The 27,934-nt window shown below is 38.5% G+C and overlaps 1 protein-coding gene across 1 annotated transcript in view; it reads left to right on the top strand.

The window, feature by feature from the left end:
- The first annotated feature begins 750 nt into the window (after positions 1-750).
- LOC131982917 (septin-9-like) overlaps positions 751-27,934 on the top strand; it is a 171,708-nt gene continuing 144,524 nt past the window's right edge. Inside the window, exons 1-2 of the mRNA XM_059347511.1 lie at positions 751-1,117; positions 20,948-21,010. Coding sequence (XP_059203494.1) covers positions 1,096-1,117; positions 20,948-21,010 — 85 coding nt within the window. The 5' untranslated portion in view covers positions 751-1,095. The remainder of the gene's footprint in view (positions 1,118-20,947; positions 21,011-27,934) is intronic.

Raw genomic sequence — 27,934 nt, 5'->3', positions numbered from 1 at the left:
GTGCTATACATATTTAATCTTTAAATGTTTTCAACCAATTTCTTAAAGGTAGGCCTATATGAATCATTTCAGAAATCATTAATATACTAATTAGGGTGTTTAAAATGTTAAAATGAGTGCAACTAAACTATTAATAAACTATTAATTATAATATAATTGTTTGTTAATGGTAAACTAACTATAAACTTACATTAATATACCATCTATTTGCCATTTATAAATGATGTAGTTAGTTAAACATTAATAAATTATGTATTTACCATTCTAAATGGCCTATATACGGTTTATAAATGATGATTAAACATTAATAAACTATCTGTTTACCATTTATAAATGATGGTTATTGTAAAGTGTTACCTATTTTTACTATTAACACTATTCTTTGTCTCTTGGAGTGGACAGAAACATGTATTTTAGTGATTATTTTTTTCTTCCTGCTAATTATGTGCAGGTGCATTTACAGTAGGAATCCACCATTACAATATTTGGAACATAATCGTGTTCTGAAGAGGTTAAATCTCGGTATTAAGCTTTTAATGCTTCTGCTGATGGATGACAGTTATTCACTTACGCGCATGCTCCTTTAAATGTTGCGCAACAGGGCAGCCCTGCTTCATTTCAGGCTTACTGGGCTGTCCAAATTATTTATTTGCCTCAGGTAGTTTTCCTCAACCCACAATCCTACAACAAATAGGATTCAAACCTGCCTTTATTCCACCTCTGAGCTTTGATAGGTGAAAGCCCCCACAGTTACAGTAAACCACTCCCGCTCCTGGACTGGGCGTGCGTCAGGAGCGCAGGTGTGATTGTATCCATTCCCAACAGAGTGCGGTGGGAATAAAGACGGGATTAAGTTCAGGAAGGAGTGAATTTACCTGCGCTCAGGTGCGTTTGGAGAGCTGACCGTCCAGGAGAGGCAGAGGAACAGAGAGAGAGAAAGAGAGGAGCGCGCAAGAAGAAGAACAAACTTGGAAAAAGTTACGGATACTGACGTCCCGTTGACACACACACACACACACACACACACTGAGGAATAGGAGCGACTGATCAAGACTTTCACGCTGCAGAACTGCTACAGAGGAAACATCTGCAGCCATGAAGAAATATTCAAATCCAGGTAAGCGCGTGCTCCAGATAAGTTTGGTAATTTGGGAAAGTGTTGGTGTGTACGTGCGTGCACGAGTGTGTCAAGAGAGCTAAAGACGCACAGGGAGAAAGATTGACGTAACTTCAGGTAAATGTTTAACAGCAATAGTTTTTTTTGTGTTTAACCCATAAGAACCCACAGTGACAGGGGTGTAACAAACACTTTAAATCTTCTAGAATCACATATCGTTAGCCTCATAGCATATTTGCCTAAGTCATATTTGAACGTTTTCGGGAAACAAGAAAATACACAATTTTTAGTAAGCCCATTGGTATTTTTAATTGATATTGTAACAGTAAGTTCAAATAGAAGTGTGAACAAGTTTGCATAAAAAAATAAACACATCGATTTCATAACATTTAAAAGTGACTTAGGCAGAATATGCCCTGACTAAGGCAATTTTTCTCTTAATAATGTAGTTTGGCCCAAGTCAAGGAGATGACTAAGGCAGAAAGTGATTTTGGACTCTAACAAGTGTTCTGATAGGGAGAACATAGGCAATAAGGCAGAAAGATGCAGCAGTGGTAGGAGAGTAAAGTAAAGATATCACAATTTGGCCAAAAAATGACTTAGGCAATTATGCTATGAGGCTAACGATATTCAGCTTTATGCTTCACATTAACTCATTAAATCCCTGTCCCTAAAGTGACATATACTCGACATCCTGGTGTGGTGGTCATGTGACTGTGACAAGAAGTGACTTCACCCCGTTAATAGGGTGTCCTGTATTGCATTTAACTTGTTCTGACCATATTTCCTGAACAAATTAAAGTCACCATTTTGATATATGTTATGGATATGCAAACAAAAAGGCAAATGGTTATTTGTTTTTAAAAATCTGAAAAATAATTTATTGTTAAACAGCACTATGAATGCCACAATTTTGATATATGTTGTGGAGATGCAAAGAAAAAGGCACATTTGTAAGTAGAAAATGTGCCCAATGTCACATCACAGATCTTTGACATTTAGGGGTAGATTTTATTTTTTATTTTTTTAAACATCATAAATGTGTTCTATGTGGTCCGCTTGGTCTGTGGTATATCCCCCATAATGTTCCTTTCAGGATTACTAGGTCTGGGTTCTTATGGGTTAAAAAAAAGAAAAAGAAAAATCTCTGCTCCTCCACAGATTTCTACATTTCAAGCTATTCCTCTTTTATATTTGCCTTTTATAAAAATCATTTTAAACACAAGGCCCACACATGGATCTGTGGGTGTGGTTGTAAAAACGTCTTCTCCAAAGGCCCCAATGATCTCTGATTGTAGCCTTACACACATTCATATGAATGACATCATGACAGGAAGGTGGCACAGAGAGCTGAGCTCAAAAGTTTGCTTCAGGCAAAAAAGTTTCTATTAGGCCCCAAAGAGCAAAACAACAGTGTGACACTAAAAAATGGAATGCACACAGGTAGTGTTTGTAGAAGAAATATGTTAAATATTACAATCCTATCCTGTTTACTCCAATCATGAGACAGTTAGGCAGTTAATCTGTTTTGACTGACAGCTTTATGGTGCAGTTCATTCACTCCTCCCCGCTAATACCCTGAAGAATGACTTGATTTATTTTACAAGCTTTATTCTGGGACTTGCTGGATCTGATTGTGGTTATTGCGAAATATGCAGAGGTTATCATAGCTGGGTATTATTACACAGCGTGCAGCTTATCAAAGATATCTGCAAGACTGTGTTGCCATTTAAGGGTTGAAGAAAATATCAAATAATTCAAGTATTGCAATGTGATGTTTTGCAATATTGTATCGATTCTCAAAAACACTATTCATTTTAGTTAGGAGTTCACATGCACAGATTTATAGCAGACAGATTGCATAACAGTGCTGTGATGTTGGATGTTGCAGCGACTGATAAATGCAAATGCAGATCAAACTCTCCTGATTGCATTAAAGAACTACTCTGACTTTATGCATATGGTGGTATGTTTTTTATGCTCTAACTGTTTTTCCTAAAATTAGATTAAAATTCTTCCACTTCACTGCAACTCAGAGGCAAATATTGCACATTTTACTCCACCATATTTATATGACAGCACTTTTCAGATCACAATTTAACATCCACTTCCTCTCCAGTAAAAAACACATGTCTCCGTATTTTAATACTTCTCATAAACTGAGGGGGATGCAAAATCTTTTTTTGCTTTAGGGGTTGAGAAAATTCATCATCTCAAAGCTGAAAACAGTGTGTTTCTGACACCATGAAAAGTTGATTTTGAAGAGACATGTGGTTCTCATGCTACAAACATGATGATCTTAAAGAATCGGATGCATTGCTGTAGATTACACTACCCAACAGTATATAAAATGAGCACAACTTCTACTTCATCTGCAGCAAAATGCAATTTACAAATGAATTGCATCAGTAATATTTATCCAAAAACATCATATATAGGCGCAAAATATGTGCAACACATACTATCAACCTCATCTATGATTTTGTAGCATTTTCAGTCGTCATTTATTCATTTTTATGCTTATTTATTACATCACATGTCCTTGTTCTTGTTTCTGTCCTTCAATCAGACTTTATTTGTATAGCACTTTTCATACAAGAGAGATGTAACACAAATCGCTTTACATTAAAAAAAGGAGAAAATAATAATAATAAAAAGATAACGAAACATAGAAACAAGACCACAAGAACAAGCCACATGTCCTTGTTCTTGTTTTACTCATGTTGGTTTGTGTTATGAGTGTCTTAACTATGCACCTTATGCAGTGGCACTTTCAATTTCGCTGTATAGCTGCCTATATAAAGACAATAAACAGGGCTGTATTACTGACACCATGAAAAGTTGATTTTTTAATGACAAGTGGTTCTCACGCTACAAACATGATGATCTTAACGAATCTGATGCATTGCTGTAGATCACACTACCCAACAGTATATAAAATGAGCACAACTTCTACTTCATCTGCAGCAAAATGCAACTTACACATGAATTGCATCAGTAATATTAATCCAACAACATCATATATAGACGCAAAATATGTACAACACATACTATCAACCTCATCTATGATTTTGTAGCATTTTCAGTCGTCATTTATTTATTTTTATGCTTATTTATTACATCACATGTCCTTGTTCTTGTTTCTGTCCTTGTTTAGCTCGGTATTTTTAAACGTTTTACTCATGTTGATTTGTGTTATGATTGTCTTAACTATGCACCTTATGCAGTGGCACTTTCAATTTCATTATATAGTTGCCTATATAATGACAATAAACAGGGCTGTATTACTGACACCATGAAAAGTTAACTTTTTAGAGACACATGGTTCTCATGCTACAAACATGATGATCTTAAAGAATCAGTTGCATTGCTGTAGATTACACTACCCAACAGTACATAAAATGAGCACAACTTTTACGTCATCTGCAGCAGCAAAATGCAACTTACACATGAATTGCATCAGTAATATTAATCCAAAACATCATATATAGACGTAAAATATATGTGCAACACATACCTTGTTCTTGTTTCTGTCCTTCAATCAGACTTTATTTGTATAGCACTTTTCATACAAGAGAGATGTAACACAAAGCGCTTTACATAAAAAAAAGGAGAAAATAATAATAATAAAAAGATAACGAAACATAGAAACAAGCCACATGTCCTTGTTCTTGTTTGTGTCCTTGTTTAGCTCGGCATTTTTAAATGTTTTACTCATGTTTTGTGTTATAATTGTCTTAACTATGCACCTTATGCAGTGGCACTTTTAATTCTGCTGTATAGCTGCCTATATAAAGACAATATAGGTGATTTGACTTGAAAACACTGACAGAAGAGGTTATGACTGCAGGACTTTGTGTGGGGTATTTTCACAGTGTGGTATTAGTACTCCTTCTTTCTCTCCAGCACTGCTTTCTATCACTTCCATCATCTTCTGAACCTCCTTACCCTCCTCCCCCCCTCCCCCCCTCTAAGCTCCGGCTCAGTCCAGTGTACACAACCCTATCCCGCGGAATGCCGGCTTTCCCGGCTCCTCTTTGTGCGATGGAGCGTCCGACGGTTTTCCATCGGAGCCAAGTGCATGTTGGGTCATGCTGCCTCTCCTCCTCCTCCTCCTCCCTAGTGTGTGTTCTCTCTCTGCTCCGCGACTTGTGTGAAGCTGTCACATTCTTTGTCAGAGCTCCACTTGGGGAATTGTCTAATAACAAAGTGTGTGTGTGTGTGTGTGTGTGTGTGAAAGGCCCTCCTCTCTAACGTGTAGGGGTGTTTAGACAAGCATCAGAGATGCGGAGGGGTGACTTTCAGAGAGAAAGGTCGGCCTGTGTGTCAGCATGTGTGTGTTTTGTACGCAAATACCCTCACAGAGAGAGTGTGTGTGTGTATCTGGCTCCAGTTTTAGACCTTATGTATAGATATGTGTATGTTGTATACAAGTGTGTGTGTGTGTGTGTGTGTCTGCATTCACTCATGCAGCCCCTCGCAGCTGCTCGCGGAGCCGATCCCCGCCTTGTACACCACTCCCTCCCTCAAGTCGTCTGGATCAATGAGTAACCTGCATGAATAACAGCCCACTCCAACACACACATAGAGTCATTATTTTCCCAGTACACTCCTCCTGGTATGTGCTTTTATGTGCTACTCAAAACACACACATACACGCCTTACCCCACTACTTGTACCTGTGTGACAAATGCCTCACTCCGCGCTGCATTATGGCTTTCAGCCTGTTTATACTGGAGAGTCAGCGAGGCTTTGCTTCAGAGCCTAAAGCTATTGTTAGATGGTAACTTGAAAGTCGAGCTATAAACTGTGTTGAGACATATTTGCCCTGTCATCTAGCAGAGCATGCCGAGGATGGTCTAACCCTCAATTTGGCTTCCTAGAAGCCTGTGAATAATGGACTAATAAGGTATTGGCACACGTGGACATGCACATACAGTACTCTGGTTGGTATGATCTAGCATAGTGGTGTCATAGAGCTGCAGGTTTGACTTTAGGGAGATTACTTTGAAAATATGATCAGAAGCCAGAAAGTCACTTGACTTGTTTGAGTTGTAACGACAGACTGAATCGATGCCCAGAAATATGATAAATGGTTTTATTTAATGGTTTATTCATCATACCTATCAAAGGTGACTTTTCTCCTCCAGCATGATGTGCCTGTTGGTTTTACAAATCGCCCACTGCTAAACCCCAATCATGCAAAGCAACCCTAACTAGGCACAACACTTCTATTAAGCTTTGGATTTTGCTCCATGTAGAAGCCTAGCATGGTAAGAGTTTAGGGAGTACTTTATCTTGACAGACAAACTCCTTCAGCCAATCAGTGTGCCAAAAAAAATGTGACACCATCTCGTCACACTGTGTAGTGGATACATGGGAAGTTATTTTTTTCCTAGGTGGGTGAAGGCAGATGCAAAGTAATGTGGGACATGCCTTCACTCACCTAGGAAAAAAATATCACTGCACGGGATGAACACTTTGGATAAACTGGTAGAGCTGTGGAAATGTCTCTGCTTCGTAATGGTTGTTATTGCATCTATTTCAGCAATAAATGCACTTATGACTACGTTTTCTGTTCTAGCACTAGCATTAGCGCTAGTTCTTCTGGGAGCAGCTATGACTGTTTGGCAAGCAGTGGCCTGAACTTTATGTCATCGTGGTCGATTATGTTGGTGTGATCTCTGATTGGTCCTGGTACATCTTAATGGGGGACAGGCCAGACTATCGTCCAGCGCAAACATAAATCTTGAGCTCACATGATAGGACACCTTGCTAGTTGAATAACAGGTTGTTCAAAGCTGGCACTATGAAATTACAAAGAATAACTCAATGTATTAACTAAATAGCTACTGAAAAATAAACTCCAAGGCCAACATATCACAACTGGTGATCTCTGAGCTTTGAGAAAATTTAAGGCAGCATACAAAGATAGGTACGGTGGCCCTGAGAGCTCACAGCGCTGCAACTTAAGAAAACACATGCAATACACAAAACACAAGCAAACTGAGAAAACATCTTCATCAATTTGACAACACGAACGCAGCATTTAGAGAAAGCGCTACAAAGACTTAAAACGACACTTAAAAGTGATGCACATGTCTGGATACGCATGTGGAATTATCACGTTATTTCAAGATAATGACGATTTAACGTTATAATGTTATAACGATCATATCGTGCTAACGTTAACGGCCGATCGATAGCATGCTAAAGTTAGCCACCGATCGATAGCATGCTAACGTTAGCAGCCTAACAAGACCAAGACCAACTCGGTGCTGTTGAGAGAGACAAACTAAAACATGTATCATTGTATGTTTCATTTCATTTATTTGATTTGTTTAACTGCAATGTGACACAGGCTAGCGGGCTAACGCTATATATGACATTATAACATGAAAATATAATTATTATGAAATAACATGATCATTTCACGTTATAATGTGAAATTATCATGTTATAACATGAAATTATAATTATCTTGAAATAACTTGATAATTCCATGCATGTCCAGACGTGTGCATCACTTTTAAATGTCATCTGGAAACACTTCTGTTGTGTTGTGGTCTTTGCAGGGCGTTTTCTAAATGCTGCGCTCGTGTTGTCAAATTGATGAAGATGCTTTCTCAGTTTGCTTGTGTTTTGTGTATTTGCATGTGTTTTCTTCTTTCTTTCTTTTTTTTGACCCAGGGCATGTTTAATTATCCAAAAGTGTCAGAAACTAAAAAATCCCAATAAACATTTTTTATATTTCATTAATAACCCCATTACTAACCATTTTAATCAATATTTAGTGCAATGGTGTTCTTTGCCTCTCACAGATCATGGTTCAATGAGGATAATTCACTCGTTTCATAAAAAATGTGTGTTAAAACTTTTTTTTTTTGTTGTTTTACTTTTTGTTTTTTTTTGTGTTTTCTTAAGCTGCAGCGCTGTGAGCTCTCAGGGCCACCGTAGATAGGTGACAGGTGTAGCTAACTGAGTGGGCGTGGCTTGGTAAAGCTCAATTTGTCCAACAAGTATTTCTTTACAAACTGCTCTGGTTGTGCACAGGGCTTGAATGCATTTAACTTATCCATCACTTCCACTTTGCCCTACGCTGTGCTACACAGTGTCATTGATATCATCTGGAATGTGGAGTTCCCCTGATTGCAGGAGGCCTACAGTCTATGTCTTGTCTCTGCTGGGTTTGGTCCTCCCCTCTCAGTCGTGTGGAGCCTGCTCTGAAGTGTCCACTCTGCTCTGTGTTTATTATCTGCAGCCAAGAATGCGGCTCTGTGATGCTGGCTGCTGAGGGTGTCAACTGACACAACAGACTGCCTGTACTGTAGGCCCGAGGCCAGGAGAGAGCCTGTAAAAAGATAATGGCAGGCTCAGAGAGGTTCTGATGTGTGGTGGAACATGTGCACTGACATCTCGACATGGGTATTAGGATGATAAAGTGCATTAACAGCCACACATGCATTTACCTTACCACCTCAAATAGCTGCATGAAGTAAAATACCCCAAACTTATAAGTGACCTTAACCCATAAGAACCCAGACCCAGTAATCCTTAATCAGGGGTCTCAAACTCAAATTACCTGGGGGCCGCTGGAGGCAGCATCAAAATGACCAAAAAAAAAGACACAAAATTAAAAAATTAAAAAAAACATCCAAAATGACAGAAAAAAATAAATTACTTAAAAAAGAAACAAAATTACTTTTAAAAAAAAGACACAAAATGACCAAAAAATACACAAAATTACAAAAAAAAATACACTGAATTATCAAAAAGTAAAATTATCAAAAAAGAAAAAATATTTAAAAAAAGACACTAAATGACTACAAAAAGACACAAAATGACTAAAAAAAAGACACAAAACTATTTTAAAAAGGCACACAATTAATATAAATAAATCAACAATAAATAAAAACAAATAACCATGTGCCTTTTTGTTTGCATCTCCATAGCATATATCAAAATTGTGACTTTAATTTGTTCAGTTCCCTATTAACGGATTAGGATTGTTAAATGGGTTTAAACAGTCTATGGTTTAAACTTAGCCCCGTAACAAAAAATAAGCTTTTTGAAATTAGCTACTTTTTCCACTTTTCTATTTCAAGTCACACACATATTTCAGAGAAGTCACTTGAAGTATGTCTCGCTTAGGGATTTAATGAGTTAATGTGAAGCATAAAGCTGAATATGGGAGATTCAAGAACATTTAAAGTGTTTGTTACACCCGTGTCACTGTGGGTTCTTATGGGTTAAATTCAAGTCATCGGATTCACTTGTAGATTTGATTGGAAAGATTTTTGTCACTAATCTTAAATGGAAAAAGTGTGTATATTGCTTCACCTGTGCAGGCCGCAGAGCCCACGCAGGAGATAGTAACTCCACTGTTTGGCAGCAGGAACCTCGTCCTGTCATGACATGACTGAATACTTTATTGCAAACACTTAAGTGTTAGTGATTCATATCTTTTAAGAACACTTACTGGAGCGGAAAATTTGCAAGATAATGCATGTAAGCTGCATGCGAGTCTTGATGTTGGCAGCCCACAAACTTTCTTTTTAGTCACTTATAGCAGTAATGTCCAATATAATCACTCTTTTTTAACATTATAACAACCTGGGAGTTAAACAAAACATTATTTTTATTAGCTCAGCTCACCTGATGGGGACATGCTTTATTTTCCCTTTCAGTTTGATCAGCTTTATTATAGACGATAGGTCAGAAACAGTATTGCAAAAGTGATTAGATACAGTAGAGGTGACATCTTGATGACATATTTTCATGCACACCCACATGGGAATATGTGAGTTTACCGGCCCTATTTAAACTTTCTATGGCACGGTCTAGTTCATGGTGCATTTAAGCTGTGTCCAGGACTTTGCTGGATAAATGGCGCAAGATCTGTGAGTAAGATTTATTCTCTTAATTAATCAAAGATGTGTTTTGGGTGTAACACGTCTTAAACCAATAAGATTGTCATTTCCCATTCCCTTTACAGGTACAAGTACAAGTACATTCAGGAGGTTTTTACCAGGAGCTGAATTCGTCTTCGGAGAGGTCTTCTCCTCTCCAAAATAGACCCTGTGAAAAAAAACTAGTAAATATATATATATATATAAAGCAGTTTTAAGTTAAACATCAGTGTTTTTCGGATGCTGCTCAGCTTGTTTCTCTGATAACTTCAGATCCAAACCAGGCGGCAACCTCCGGGTCTGAACAGGGAGGCAAACCAGGAAGTGCCTTAAGCTGCATTCTACCAAAAATTCCAGCAGGGGGCGCTGAGTGTGGCTGCAAAAACATTTCTGTCCATTCATTTCAATGCAAAATGAGAAAAGTTGTCACTTGATTTATTACCTCAATGTAATGTTGTAATGCAACATTTTTTTTTAGGACAACACTATGGTCTCAATCGCTAGTAAAAAATCTTCTTCAAGACAATTTGATGTTAATAGTGTAAATAATGGCCCCATTTAGAAGAAAATAGGAGATCAAGAATTGTATGATTTGGGGCGGGGCTACCTTTGATTGACAGGTCACTAACAAGGCGAGCCGTCATCAGGAGAGAAGCAGAACAATGCGTATCCACGGCAACGTGTCAATAAAGTTATATATAATGTGAAATAGATATAAAAAAGGATGTTTAGCGGTTTGGTCTCATAACTTTGACCCTTTCACTGTATTTTTACTTAATGACAGTTTATTTGAACGTTTTGTTCAGTAAAAATATCTTGTTCAGCGTTTGGTTGGACTAACAGACACTCCAAGGAGTCGCTGCTCAGTTTTCTGAGGTAAATAACGTACATTTTGTTTTGTTTTTTGCCAAAACTAACATCCCAGTTCATGCTCCAGTTAATGCTAACATGAGTCAGTCAGGTTGAGGTGTAGAGAGGCTGTAGTCAGTGATCAGATCCCTCTCCTCCTCCACAGTCCAAATATGGTCTGCTTCCTGTATCGGAAACAAGATGGCGACGCAAGATGGCGACAAGTGTAACGCTGAACTCGATGCTTCCAACGGGCCACAAACCAACGGGTGACGTCACGGTCACTACGTCCACTATTTATACAGTCTGTGATCCAGACAGCTGAAAATCCTTCACCCAGTTAAAATATAAAGTTAAAAACAACAAAGATCTAAAAAAAATGTTGGCTTAAAACTAAATAAAGGGAAGTTTAGGACAGTTTCTGGCAGACAACCAGTGCTCAAAGGGGATTTGATGCCATTGACAGGTGACCAAATGAAACAGGCTGTTACCATGGTAAACTTACATATTTCCCTGGGTTGGAAAATTGCAGGAAACATTTGGGATAATGTAAGCACACAACTCAACAAATATAGAACATTGGTCTAGTCATATTTATACATTTTAATGTGGAAAAGGGACTTATTACACCTTTGAGATGGAGGGACATTTGTTTAGTGTTTCTGACATTTCTCAACACGCACGCGCACACACACACACACACACACACACACACACACACACATTCCTGTACTTCTATCTTTGTGAGGACCCTCATTGGAATAGTGAATTCCCTTGCAAGGTTATAATAGTTTTGGATTTTTCATTAGTTTTATTTTTAATTTTGTTGTGAATTTTTGTTTTCAATTTCAGTTAGTTTTAATGAGTTTTTAGAGTGAGTTTGCTAGTTTTAGCTTAGTTTTTTTTTTTTAAATGCTTTAGTTTTATTTAGTTTTTATTAGTTTTAGTTTTTTGTAATGGGGTATTTGTTGGGTGGGAGATTTAAAGAAGTCACATTAAAATTTTCCTTTATTTCCTTTGTCTTATCCATCTTCATTATGGATGAAAAAAGTTGACAAAGATGAAAAAATGAAGGACATTTTCACTATAATTTTAGTTAGTTTTGTAACCACACAATACAGTTTCAGTTATATATCATTATCATGTAACCTTAATTCTTAAAACAAAGTCTGAAATCTCAAAAAAGCCTTTAAAAAAAAAGTGAGGACCGGCCGAAATGTCCTCACTTTGCAAAAGTGTCCTCACTCTGTTGGCTAAAAACGTGTTCTGGTCCTCACTATGTAGGAAGCACAAGAACACACACACACACACACACACACACACACACACACACACACACACACACACACACACACACACCGCTACACACACTCTTCACCTATGACATACAGTAACTACATGTTTCCTGGGGGAGTTTCAACCCATAAAGCTCTATGGACTATTTAACAGACTCTGTGGGTTTTAACAGCCTCTGAAGAAGGAAGGCAGATCTTATCTGCTACAGCAGTATTGTTTTATCGACTGCCGCTGTATCCTGTCTAACCCTGGCTTAAAAAACACTTTTATATGATGTGATTTGGGCTTTTGTTTGCGTTGTGAAGAGTACAGAAAGGTGCCTGTGTGTTTGTCAGAGCGCTGTTGCTTTTCAATGAGCGTGGTGAGTGAGGAATAGGCTTGTGTTGAAAGTGCAGAGGTAGGAAAAGGTGTTGCCGGTTCATACCTTTGGCGCCAGAACAACAGCTATTCATTTGGGAGGAGTGCAGTTCAGGGTCAGGGCCAATGTCCTTCCTCGACAATATGTGACCACATGTGCATTAAGTCTGTTCGTGTGTGTGTTTGGTGCGGTCCTTACTCATTAAGAATGCATCCAGGTAAACGCCTTATCTGGGCTGTAAAAACAATCCTGAAAAATGGCTTTCTCTCTATTCAATCTGTCTTGTTTTCTTTCTTTTTTTCCCCTCACTCTCTTTCTTTCCACCCGTCCATCCGCTCCCAGCTCTTTCATAAGCAGAGCGCTCTGTGTGTGTTTGCAGCGGACCCTTAACATGTGTAATGAGGGCCATAAAGTCACAAAGGAACAGATGGATGAGAAGAGAGACAGAAGAGGAAGAGAACTAATGATGAATGATGTTCACCTTTTCACATTGGGATTTGTGACTCAACAAATAATTGTGATTTATGATAATCATCCATAGTTAAAGTGTCTTTAGCTTCTAGGATATGACATATTTCGTATATAGATGACAGAGATATATCATAGATACATAGACAGGGGTCTCAAACCAGCGGCCCGCGGGCCAATTGCGGCCCTCGTGACGATATTTTGTGGCCCCCACCTTGATATGAAAGTTTAATGTGAGTTTTATATGAATGGCACTTTACCGTGTTGTGTGTGGAAGGTCCCTTTTTTGCTCCAGCTGGAGCTTTGTTTCACTTGTTTCTATGACGACGTTAACAAAAAGAAAGGCAGCTGCTACCGGAGCGTTTATTATCTGCCGTGTTGTTGTTACCGCAAGAAGTGGAAATGTTATGTAATGTAATTTTGTGTCTTTTTAAAAAAAAAAAATGTGTCTTTTTTTGGTAATTTTGTGTCTTTTTTTGGTCATTTTGTGTCTTACAGTATCGCGGCATAGCTTGCGGTACAACGGCGTGTTCCAAAAATATAGCACACACGTACGGTTCATGGTTGTAAAAAGAAGAAAAAGGCTGCAATTTCTTTGGCTTTATGTTGTAAAACCACTGACCTAGGTTTAGGGCAGTTTAACCCATTTAGGCCTACAACGCCTGGAAAAAATGCCGAAATTCAACAGAAGTGTCAACGCTTCCTACTAAATAAGCAATTTTTCACCCTCTGTAGCAGATAGAAATGAAATTCAAAAAGTATTTGAAAACATATACCTGTGGCTTTTAATGAGAAGTTGAGTTTATTTGTCCAAACCTTCAATAAAGTTTTTTTTTAACAATCAACGTGTTGCATTGCGACACTCCCACATGTATTCTGATGCATTTCATGCATGAAAAGCATGCATTGTAGAAATTTGACAGGTCAAAAATGGGGCAACACCGTACCATGGAGGGTTAAAAGAAAACAAAACGCTTTCATCACATTGTTGTAGCTACACTAGAACAGTGTCAGCCACACAGCTGATTTATGTTTTAATCAAAGCACCACCTCGCCCTGAAGGGAAAGATGGAAGTCAGGACAAGCGAGGTGAAGATCCTTCACCTCCTGCTCAAATAAGACACGACGCGGCCTCCTTCTGCAAACACTAAAATCTCAGGAAGTTGTGTGTGTGAAAGAGACAGAGCGTGCATTATAGTGCATGGTTTATAATCCCTCCACCCTCATATGTGTATTTGTTTGCAGGCCTTCAGTCATGTGTGTGTGTGTGTGTGTGTGTGATAGCTCTTGTGTTTCAAGTGTGTTAAAGTGCTGCACCCTGTGCCCTCTGTTTACCTTCTCTAGTCATCTGAGACCAATAACTAATCATTTGACGTGTTTGTCCAGGCACAGCAAAGCACTTGACCGGTCACGCACACAGACACACACACACGCACACACATGCACACACACGCGCACGCACGCACATTTCTGTACTTCTCTCTTTGTGAGGATACTCATTGTAATAGTGAATTCCCTTGCAAGGTTATAATAGTTTGGGATTTTTCATTAGTTTTAGTTTTTATTTCTTTGTGAATTTTTGTTAGTTTTAATGAGGTTTTAGAGTGAGTTTGCTAGTTTTAGTTTAGTATTTATTTTTTTGAAATGCTTTAGTTTTAGTTTAGTTTTTATTAGTTTTAGTTATTTGTAATGGGGTATTTGTTGGGTGGGAGATTAAAAGAGGTCACAGTAAAATTTGCCTTTTTTCCCTTTGTCTTATGCATCTTCATTATGTATGAAAAAAATTGAAAAAGACGAAAACGACATTTTCACAATCGTTTTTTAAAAACTTTCATTTTTATTTCAGCTAACGAAAATGTTTTTTCAATTCTAGTTTTCGTTATTTCGTTTCGTTTTCATTAACTATAATAACCTTGTTCCCTAGCCCCTTACCCTAACCTTCACCATCACCACTAAATGCCCAACATTAACCCTAACATAAACCTAATTGTAACCTTTAACCCTTAAAACAAAGTCTGAAATCTCAAAAAAGCCTTTAAAGAAGTGAGAACCTGCTGAAATGTCCTCACTTTGCAAAAATGTCCTCACTCTGTTGGTTAAAAACGTGTACCGGTCCTCACTATGTAAGAAGTACAAGAACACACACACACACACACACACACACACACGTCAACAAGCAGTGACATCACTCAGTCGAGGCCTATAGTAAAGACACATGCAGCAATGCATTTACTCCGCTTCACAATGTGACTTGCGTTGCTGTTTAAAGTAGTTTTTCCCCCTTTAGTTTAAACACTGGTTTCATTCTTTTCATGTGTCATGTGCACGTTATGACCTCTGTCGTACACAGTCGTGTCATAAGGCAAATATGACCTCAGAAGATTACAAATCCCCTCGAGGGGGACAAAGACATGGATCATAGTGTCGGGAGATTTTGATGAAACCTGTTCAAGCAGTGATACGTGTGTGTGTGCTTCAGACAAGACTGAGCAGGTGAGGAAAGATACACACACACACACACACACACAGTTTAACTTTTCAGGTGTCACTCCTTCAGTTTGCTGTGATTGGCTCTTGCATATTTGCTCTCTCTCTGTGTCTGTCAGTACTTTGCCCTCACTTCAAACCGGCAGTGTTGGATTAGATCACCTCAATGCCAAATATCCTCTTATCAACACAACTTTGTGGTGTTGTTACGGCTTCTGTGGCGCACAACTTTGTTGCAATGGTAAACTCTGAAGCACTGTAAGGGTGTGTGTGTGTGTGTGTGTGTGTGTGTTTTTTTTTTTCGCCTCGCCTCTCTCGATCCCAGCGAGCAGAGTAAATAGGTACAGGCATGCTTTTTGGCTGCGAGGCTTGAAAGACTTGGCTGGCTTTTATTTGTTCCGTCATGTTTCCATACACTTAAAGCTCTGAAACACACGTAGATGTGTACACACTCGCATTACAGGCCGATGGCGTTATCGCACGGCTCATGGCAGATTAATGATTTGCACTTAAAGCAGGAAAAAGACGGTTGACTCTTTGACTGCACCTTTGGCAGGTCTGAACGCCCAGTTAGCGATTGAAAAAGTCCAAAAAATGACTCAATACTTCCTCTCTGGATCAACAATGAAGCCAGAAGCAGCATTGTTATATATTATGTTTTTTTTTGCCAATTTCTGGAAGAAAAAGTGACATTACTCTGTAAATGCCTTATTCAGAGGTTGTCAGGTATAACTGACACAAGCCTCTTTAGTTAAATCTGACTTATTGGCTGCACAGTTGGATGAAAATTGATCTTAACCTGTTTTGCAGGAACTCAGGAAGACATTCTCACCATTTTCCATTGCAGGAAATGAACTTTTTCCATTACTTTAGCACAGACATGTTTTCTGTTTCTACAAGGTGCTTTGTTGCATATTGCATGAGGTTATTCAGTCCTGAACACACACACACACACACACACACACACACACACCGAGCGGTTAGAATAATCAGAAGAATGACTCACGTATCACAGCCTCCTGTGCCAGCTTTATTCTCAATCTTTCCTCCTGCAAACTTTACAGAGACTGTTGCATATCAGAGTAAGAAATGAGCTAATGCAGAAATGATTTTGCATTATTGTATAGTCATTGAAAGTGTATCAGCAATATAATTGGTGAAAAGTAAACAGATATGCTTTACACAACTCTTACTTGAGTGATTAATATGATATGATGTAACATATTTCCACGACTCAGCTGTCTAACCTGGAGTTAATAATGCTGATTAATTAGATGATATAGATATCAGAGGAACAAGGAATTGTTACAGCAAATATGCCATGAAATGAATCTGTAATTTTTATGATTTGTGTGCACAAGTTATCAAGTTCTCATTTGAAATTCACTGTGCTTTTGTAGTTGCCTCTGGGTTGAGTGAATTAAAAAAATGTGTTCACTATTGGTGGTAGCTTGGCTTGTAAGTGATCCGATCTGTTTGTTTCTGAAGGAGAGAAATACTGCAGCAGTTTCTACAGAAAACATTTCATCATCTCTTACAGTAGTTTCTTTAATTTACTTTACTCTTAAAAAGTGAACGACCTCAATCTCTCTCTCTCACACACACACACAAACACACACACACACGCACACACACACACGCACACACACACACGCACACACACACACACACACACACACACACACACACACACATACAGACAGACAGATGCACACACACACACACACACACACATACATGCACACACACACACACACACACACACACACATACAGACAGACAGATGCACACACACACATACACACACACATACACAGACACACACACACATACAGACAGACAGACAGACAGATGCACACACACACACACATACATGCACACACACACACACGCACACACACACACACACACACACACACACACACACACATACAGACAGACAGATGCACACACACACACACATACATGCACACACACACACACACACACACACACACACACATACAGACAGACAGATGCACACACGCACACACACACACACACACACACACACACACACACACACACACACACACACACACACATACAGACAGACAGACAGATGCACACACAAACACACACACACACAGACACACACATACACAGACAAACAGACAGACAGACACACACACACACACACACACACAGACAGACAGACGCACACACACATACACACACACACACACACACACACACACACACACAAACACACAAACAGACAAACAGATATACACACAGACACACAGATACAGACACACACTCAAACAAACAAACAAACAAACACACAAACAGACAGACAGACAGACAGACAGACACACACGCACACACACACACACACACACACACACACAGACTCAGACACACACACACACACACACACACACACAGACTCAGACACACACACACACACACACACACACACACGTTACAGCAGCTTTACTCACATCTTCCAGTCATTCTGCAGCACATTCACTGTGTTTCCTTCAGACCAGCTGTCTTTATGTTGAAACCACTGACAACACAGGCAGAAAACCACCATGTTTGCTGGCATTATTGGCAGAAAACGAATGTCATGCCGTACATTGATTTGTGGCAGGAAGTATTTCTAAGAACTTAAAAAACAGGATGGGACAACTGACTCACCAGCCACCGGATGAACTCACATCATCCGAACAGCAGAGACGGGTTGAAGGGGGAAGTGGGGAAAAGACAAGAACGAGTGTGTGGTTGATCTTAGAGACATGCAGCATCTTAGTATTGTGTCTTCAGCTGTTCCAGGAAAAAGAAACAAATGAAATAAATGTGAATCTCATGGTCTGACGTTGTGTGTGCACTGTGAATGTCTTTACAAAAGTTTGCGGCAATCCTTCCAACAGTTGCAGAGATGTTTCAGTAACAAAGGGATGGAAACAGCAGCCAGTCTAATGGAGCTGAGTCACTCATCTGAACACACAACAGTTGTTTCCCTGCTTGGGTCATCCTCCCCGCATGCAGCGGCTAGTGATTCAGCAGAACACACACACACACACACACACACACACACACATTCCACCAGTGTCGAAGGATGCAGAACAGACATTTAAATGTACTGGACCTGGACCAGACTCATGTAACAGTCCTCATAGTGACATACAGGTACATCTCAACAAGAATATCATAAAATACAGTCACACTACAAGAACAACAAGAGTTGGATTACAGGATTACACGGAGCAATCACAAGATCACATTGGGCTTATTTCTCTGTCTTTTAAAACTGACTTGAATTCCCCCAGAGTTACAAGATGTGTCAATTTCAAGTCCTTCTGCACATCGTTCCAGGTAGACGCAGCAGAACATTTAAAAGCCTTTTTATCCTTTTTGCTCTCATGTGGTCCTTGGATGATCCCATTCCCAGGTTGCATGCTCCCCCGGAGAACATTTTTGCCCTAAAAGCCTAAATTTGGTGCCTCTCACACATTCTAATGCCACTATTCCATCTTAATAATTGCATTTTTAATGAATTATTGTAAAGAAGAATAAGGGTTCTTCTATGTTTTATTTAAGGCGTCTTATTTTGACAGTTTTCTTGTAACTTCTGTGGTGGACTCTGCTAACACATCCATGTGCTCTTATTTTGATACATGTGTATGTGTTTGCTTTTATTTTGAAGGCGGGTCTAACACGTTCCTACAGTAACGCCTTATGGTGTGTTTAATTTACACTGAAAGTCGGAACTTGGAGCTCAGAACAACGTCGAAAATTCTGACATTCATGTAGACCAGGGGTGTCAAACTCTGGCCCGCGGGCCACATTTGGCCCGCAGTGTAATTTCAGGCGAGGCAATACCAAATTATAATATTATTATTGTAAATTAATGACATTGATGTGTTTTTTATTTGAAATTTGATTTTGCATGTCTGCACTATTTAGCACGTTGCTGGTTCCATATTTAATGTTAAAGCAAAACATGTTTGGTATATATTAAAAGATTTATTTGTTCAATGTTGGCCCGCGATTTTATTCAAGTTTTAAATTTTGGCCCATTGTGTATTTGAGTTTGACACCCCTGATGTAGACCTTGAACGCACCATTAGCCGTTGCACACAAACGCTGGACTCTCTATGTGTGCTGCAATGTAAATAAGTCTAACTAATGGGCAATAATACTCTGTTTTCCCGGCGATGTTTGTCGCCTTATGTAGGAAAAGTGTGGGGGACGGATTGGGATCACTATGAACCCCCCCCCCCCCCGCGTGCATGGCTGTTACTCTGTGCCATGCAGACTGCAATACTGCTTCATGCATTTTGTCTCACAAGCAAGTTCAGTCTGAGTTATTTCCACCTCATCTGCACAGTTATAAAAACGAAGCACAAATTAAATTTGAGAATAAATGGAGTCCAGCTCTACTTCAGTAACCAAATGTGAGTTGCTCAGTGGTCAAGCAATAATCAAATATCGGCTGACTTTGTTTTTCCACATGACAACTGCCTCAAAAAGTTACTGTTTTCCACTTATGCATGTTTAGTTGCATTGTCCAAGTCCAGAGCTAAAAATCCCTTTTATCCCTCTATGGGACGCATTATGATGCCAGTAAGGGAAAAAAATGTTTGGAGTGTTTTTGTTGTCTTAAAATAGACTAAATGAACATAATCTGAAGAAACTTTTATAATTTTTTTTTTTGGGGAAGTTTTTAGGGTTTGTTGCTCGTAGGAAACACTGTACCATAACGGTGCACAAGTGAAAAAGAAAGTTTTTTAAATTAATTTGAAGATAATGTATTTAATAAACATGTGTAAAAGATTCAGTAGTTTCAACGGGGTACAATACATGACATTTTAAATTTAAAAACATTATAAAAGGAACTTTTTTAACCGGTTTCTTGTCTGAATGTTGCCTGTAGACAATATTGTACCATTGAACCAACGACCCATTGAAATGAATGTCTTGAACAGTCTAAGTGTATGAAACTATAAAAAATGAAGGTTTACTCACCATCAGTAGGAATATTTTTTTTCCAGATGGAAAAGGGCCAGGAAATTACGTTTTGAGTGATTTTTTTGTGCAAAATGGCAAAGCTGTTTCCTTTGGAAAAGTCTGCAAAATAGTGTTTCAATATGGCCTCCTGGAGGTCATGTGACAGATTAAAGCATTGCTATTGGTTCCCTATACTCTTCCCTCTTTTTTAAAGTATCGCATCACTCAAAAAGATGCATTGTAGAAATTGACAGGCCAAAAATGGGGCAACACCGTACCATAGAGGGTTATGTGAAGTCACCAACTCATGCTGGTCCTCTGTAAGCCTTCATATTTCTAACACTATTCATCAGAAATCATGCATCATTAGTTATTTTTTCCTAATCCCATTGTACATCCGATGATAACAGCACAGTTTTTCCAGGAGATGTTGCTCATTTGTCCTTCTGTCTTTGTCCCCATTTACAGTGAGATCAGCCAGCGCTCGGACAAGGAGAACAGAACGAGAGGGATCTGGTATCACCAGTCCCAGTAAGTAGACCGCACCCCTGTCACTTCCATCTACACCAGGGGTGGGCAACTGGAGGCCCGGGGGCCGCATCCGGCCCGCACCCTCACTTGAAGTGTCCCTCAGTACAACTACACTGAAAAAAGAAAATAGTTGAACCAACTTAATTGAATTGTTTCATTTGGCAACACCTAAATGAATTAAATTCTTTCAAATTAATATAACATCAATTGTGTTAATCTAACTTATTAAATTCATTTGAAAGAACTTAATTCATTTAGGTGTTACCAAATGAAACAATTCAATTAAGTTGATTCTTTTTTCAGTGTACATGCATTTGAGCATGAAATCTTAAAAGTGCAGTGTGAAAATTGCACAAAATTACTTCTTGCAATTAATGTTGGTCTGCTGTTCTTGCACTGATAAAATAAAAATCACAGTAAGTGGTTATTTTTGATTTGCTTCAAACCTTTTGTATTCCTATTTCTACTGTAATACATGCATTTGAGCATGAAATATGTGAAGTTACTGCACTGTAAACATATTTAAAATTGGAGTTTCATCATATCTAGTTAAGTGCACGGTCCTATATGTGGCCCTGTGGTAGTGTCCATGAAAAATTGTGGCCCCCTCCAGCATTTAAGTTGCCCATCCCTGATCTGCACATACAGTACATCGGCCCATTCATCGTTCCATCTATGAAAACACAGTATAAACATTCATTGAGTGCTGACGGATGCGTGTCCATGTGTCTGTCATCCATCCGGCTTAGGTCATTGTCAGAGTCATGCACTGCCTTCACCAGCTTCCATTTAATCACTCACTATTCCTGTAAAGTGTTACGCAAGTCAGTGTCACTGACCGTCAGCAGAGGGAGGCGGGAACGCTGAGGGCAGAGCAGGAACTGTTTCCTGTTCAGATAACAGCTGATAGCAGGTAGACGGCAGATGACAGACGCAGAGATAAAAAGCTGAGCAGACAGAGGGAAGGCACACAGGAGACATTTGTGTTTTCGTGCATGTGCTGACTGTGTTCATGTTTGTGTGTGAGTGTGCATGTGTTTAGTCTATTGGTGCAGAAATGTGTAGTTATTTCATACCTACAAAGAACTTTTTTAAATGATCTAAAAGCAATCAAAAGAAAAATAGATTTTTGGAAAAAGTGGAAAATCAGCTATGTTTCTCTCAATTTAATCCTTAGAAGTCTAAGCATTCACATTACTTAACGCTTTGGAGTTTGGGGCTCTTTTGTCGGCTTTTGACTCCTTTTTCATTCTGTCTGTATAAACCACTTAAAAATCTTTACCATGACGTGTTGGTATCATTGTTTTCAGCACAAGCTCACCTATATGACCTGATTATTTTTTTCATTTTGACTTACTGGATCAACATTTTGAACACAAAAAACCCCACAAAAAAATTACAAAAAACACACGAAAGACACACGGAAAACACACAAAAAATTACAAAAAACACACGAAAGACACACGGAAAACACACAAAAAATTACAAAAAACACATACAAACACACTCAAAACACACCAAAACCATAATAAAAATACAAAAAAACACCCACAAAAAACAAAAAGACACAAAGAAATTACAAAAAACACAGTAAACACAAAAGATTGCATTACAAATGCTAAATGCACAAAGCTAAATTTGAAAAATCTCTGCAAAAAAAGTAAAATCATGTTAATACATTTGGTCGAGGTGTTTTTTTACCTTTGCTAAAAATGGGTTAATGCATTAAATTGGACATAGAAACTTGTGGAAAAGCCAAAACTTTAGAGTTCAGCTGACAGCAGGGCTCCATGCTGCTGAAGTTTTTTTATGTTGTGACGTCATGAAGAAGTCGTGCTCCGGCGCTTTCGTGGACTCCAGAGGGTTAAACTGAACAAGATTTCATAATGGCCTCTGCAAATGGTTATGTGTTTAGTGTGGTTTGTCTGTTTGTCAGCAGGATTACAGTAAAAGTAATGGCCTGATTCATCATGAAATATGTTGCATTGGACATCCCATTATACTTTGTTTTGTCTGTGCAACATTTCTTGTAATATCAAGTAACAATATTTTTTGCAATACTTTCTAAAATATTTCCTGTATTTTCTGATATTTGCCTTCAGGTTTTTTTTACTGTGCAGTTTAATAATGTGCATAAAACAAAAACTTACATTTGTGTCATTTGTGCACTTCTGTGTTTGTTGTGCACCCGTGTGTGTGTTTGTGCATGTAGCTCATACACACTATTGGCAGGCAGGCTGAAGCTGTGGCTGTGGCTCACCACTGAGGCATCTTCTAGCAGTGGGAAGAGCAAACGCCTTCTGCAGCATCAGCACATAGAGAGGAGGGGGACTGAAGCACACACACACACACACACACACACACACACACATTCTTGTACTATCTTTGTGAGGGCCCTCATTCGAACAGTAAATTTACTTGCAAGGCTATAACAGTTTTGGATTTTTCATTAGTTTTAGTTTTAATTTTGTTGTGAATTTTTGTTTTCAAATTCAGTTCGTTTTAATGAGTTTTTAGAGCGAGTTTGCTAGTTTTAGTTTAGTATTTATTTTTTTGAATTGCTTTAGTTTTACTTTAGTTTTTATTAGTTTTAGTTTTTTGTAATGGGGTATTTGTTGGGTGGGAGATTAAAAGAGGTCACAGTAAATTTTGCCTTTATTTCCTTTGTCTTAGTTTCTTAGTTCTCTGTTGAGAAAGACAAAAATGAAGGATAATATATATATATATATATATATAAACGAAGGATAATATATTTCTGGTTAGTTTTGTAACCACAAAATACAGTTTCAGTTAGTTATCGGGTTTTTAAAAAAAATATCATTTTTATTTTTATTTCAGTTCACAAAAATATTTTTTCAATTCTAGTTTTCGTTATTTCGTGTTGTTTTCGTTAACTATAATAACCCCTTACACTAACCATAACATAAACCTGATTGTAACCTTTAACCCTTAACACAAAGTCTGAAATCTCAAAAAAGCCTTTAAAGAAGTGAGGACCGGCCAAAATGTCCTCACTTTGCAAAAATGTCCTCACTCTGTTGGTTAAAAACATGTTCCGGTCCTCACTATGTAGGAAGAACAAGAACACACACACACACACACACACACACACAAACACACACTAGGTTTGCACACACAGATTGCTGACTTGACATGAAGGCCGTGTGTCGTTCAGCAGCCCGCTTTTTGCAGCATGCAAGCTTTGACATGCAACATGAGATCATTTCCTTTTCGTCTTCATTTTGACACCTTTAACTTAAATACCTGAGCATGCAAGATCACCATTTGTGATTTGTGTGTTCTCACAGATTGCTTTTTTTTTTTTTTAAAACAGGCCCCAGGATGTGTATTCATCAGCAGACACATTGTGACTGTTTGCGGTGGTTGTGTGTGTTTCTGCGTGTACCTGAGTGTGTCCACACAGATGGGTATCTGGAGGTCATTAAATAAAAAATAAATAATAAATGAGGAAGCACAGAACAAGTCGAGGTTTTGGGAGCAAGTGAGGACATCAGCATGAGCATCATAAACGTTCTGAGAAAAAAAAAAGAGGAACTTAAATTTCTGTGACCCCGAGGACTTCCTACTTCCCAGTCTAGACTATATATATATACTGTATATATATATATATATATATATATATATATATATATATATATATATATATATATATATATATATATATATACTGCTGTGAAATAAATTTGACCTCAAACAGCCACATTTCCCTTTCAGGCAGCCACTCTCTAATGTTCTCAAGTGCTCAGAATCTGCCTAAATATCTGGAGAAAATTAGAAGTTAACTATATTATACTAAATATGCACAACATCCAAAATATGCACAGCATAAGCGTATTGGTTTTATTCAGATTTAATTTTTGTCAGCTTGTTTTTTCAGCTTCCTGAGTTCTTATTATTCAAATATTTTTATTGGCTTTTTATGCTGAAAACACGTACAACACAGTCAACAAGACTGCAAACAGCAAAACAACAAAATATATGGAAATTAAAGCCACAACAATAACATAAACATATACGTATAAAACAGAAAATGTATAATAATGATAATAATAACAATAATAAAAACAACAATAACGAAAAATAAAATATAAAAATAAAGAGTACAAATTCTAACCCATTACTAGCCTGGCTAACACCAGACTAATCACAAATGAGATTTGTGAAACCAGCCATTCATTTCTCCGTAGAGGAGGTGTGGTTTACGATCCTCCAGAGCCGTTTATTGGACACTTAGAATGTCTATCATAAGCGTCTGTATGTAGCTCTTAGCCAATCAGATCAGTTATACCAGATGACATATGTAGAGCAACAGAAATTGATGTTTACATAGCCAGACTAGCCCATCTCTACTTTGAGCGGTAGTGTTGGTGTGTGCACTTATTGTAAGTCGCTTTGTGTGTATGTGTGTGTGTGTGTGTGTGTGTGTGTGTGTCTGTGAGAGAGTGTTGCTTGCTGCTTTGCTTCTCCAGTTCTCGCTTTCTGCAAGATTCTTTATTTTTACACCTTATTCCCCCTCATGTCATTCAGCCACACACATCCACTGATTTTATGGTCAATAGACGAGCTGCTGGGGGTCTCTGGGGGCTCCGCTGTCCCCCGGCTCGTAGCCACATCACCATGGTTACAGCAGCGAGCGGTAGCGGGGCTAGTTGGTAGATTAGGCTTTGGACAAATCCTGTCTGAAGCAAGGCTAAAACATCCTTTTTGGTGGTGAAACAGGAGTGTAAAGTCAAACGTTGTTCTTCTTTTAAAATAAACTTTTGCTCTAAACTATCTAGAACGTCGTCTACAGCTAGATCCAAAGAGAGCTTCGCTTCTGCTGCAGCCATGTTGGATCTGTAAGAAAACTACAAGCTTCCGTCTGTTGAATAGTACTCATCATCGTCTTGCTGTCCCTCCCCGTTCTGTGATTGGATCCCTAAAACAGGGCTAAGAAACGGCCGTAGTTTCCAGACTGTGTTGCAGTTCGAAATGAAATTGAGCATGCAAGGCAGTATAGATATACCCAGGCCAACCCATCACAGAGATCATGAGTCAATTATCCTGAGTTCTTGACCTGCTCCGTCAGCCAGAATGACAGATTCACATACATATAAACACACACACACACACACACACACACACTCACTCACACACACAAAAGCACGCCGTCAGTCACACACACACAGATGCAGATATGCATAAGTGGATACACACACATACAGGTTGATGGGAAGTGCTTAAGGCTGAGGATAAGGCCCTGCTTGTCAGCAGACCTCCCTGGCGTTAATGCGGTCGCCACAGGGCATGTATGTCTGTTTGTGTGTGTGTGTGTGTGTGTGTGTGTGTGTGTGTGTGTGTGTGTGTGTGTGTGTGTGTGAACTGGCATTTGGAGGGAGATGCCCCATACAAAACATCTGCCAACAGGGCAGATTTACGAGCCAGCAGGCGGGTGTTTGGGAGGATGCTTTACTGTAACCTCAACTCCTGACACACACAAACACACACTGGTCTCTCCAACACTGTCCCTATTGTTGGCCTGTGTGTGTGTGTTAATTCCCCTCTGGCAGTCAGCAGATCCTGCTGTGTTGGACACACACAATTAGTGCTGATCACAGTCAGAGGTGTCCATGTTTACAAGGTGAAATAACTTGTTTAAAGTTTATGTATATGTATAGAATAGGCAATAAGCAAGAAGGTATGTTAACATGTTATGTTATGTTGCATCCAAAAGAAGAACTAGTGAAGAACTTCCGTCTACGCAGGGGTCTCAAACTCAAATTACCTGGGGGCCGCTGGAGGCAGTATCAAAATGACCTAAAAAAGACACAAAATTACTAAAAAAAGACACAAAATGACAGAAAAAAAGACACAAAATGACCAAAAAAGACACAAAATGACCCAAAAAAGACACAAAATGACCCAAAAAAGACACAAAATAACCCAAAAAAAGACCTAAATTTTTTTTTTTTAAACACAAGATTGACCAAAAAAGACTCAAAATTATTAAAAAAGACACAAAATTACCAAAAAAAGTAATCAAAGTGACCTTCCACACACAACATGGTAAAATGCCATTCATATAAAACTCACATTAAACTTTCATATCAAGGTGAGGGCCACAAAATATTGTCACGAGGGCCACAAGTGGCCCACGGGTCGGGAGTTTGAGACCCATGCTTTATTTTATTTGCCAAATTGGCAGCAAAATTATAAATTAAAAGTAAGAACATGTTTCATAAACTTGAAAAACTTAGCTTCCCTAATCTCTGTATTATTTAAAGCATCTCTGACCACCTTGGTTGAAAACTAAACCTTCCTTTTTCAGTGTTTAGCTATGATGACTGTTCACTTAATTAGTCCTTAATTACTTCAGAATTGTTTGTTAATCCTTCACCACACCTCCTGCAGAGTAAACTGTGTAAACTGTGAGCTCTTTCCTTAACCCTCTAGAGTCTCCAAAAGCTCCAAATCCAGACTTCTTCATCACATCCAGACTAGAAAACAAAGCAGCGTGGAGCCCTACTGTAAATTTACCTCTAAAGTTCTGGCTGTAAACTCCATGAGGCCAGTTTCAGTTTGATGATGATATACCAAGTAAAACTGGAGACAAGCTCAAATATATTTAGTATAAAATGATAGAACTGGATGGAACCCTCTTATATGTTAGATTTGCAACCTTTGTTCACTTTTGCAACATTTAAAATTCTTTATGGAGCATGATAGTGTTTTGAAAGTAAATAATAGATTAAAAATCACATTTTATGTTGGACTAAAGGACTAAAAAGACACAAAATGACTAAAAAAAAGACACAAAATTACCAAAAAAAGACGCAAAACGAACAAAAAAGACACAAAATGACAAGACAAAATTACCAAAACAAACACAGGAGAAGACTTAAAATGACTAAAAAAGACACAAAA

Source organism: Centropristis striata, chromosome 13, assembly GCF_030273125.1.
Source record: "Centropristis striata isolate RG_2023a ecotype Rhode Island chromosome 13, C.striata_1.0, whole genome shotgun sequence".
Classification (NCBI taxonomy): Eukaryota; Metazoa; Chordata; class Actinopteri; order Perciformes; family Serranidae; genus Centropristis; species Centropristis striata.
Note: the sequence above shows the minus strand (reverse complement) of the source record. Positions and strands in the feature narration are given on the sequence as shown.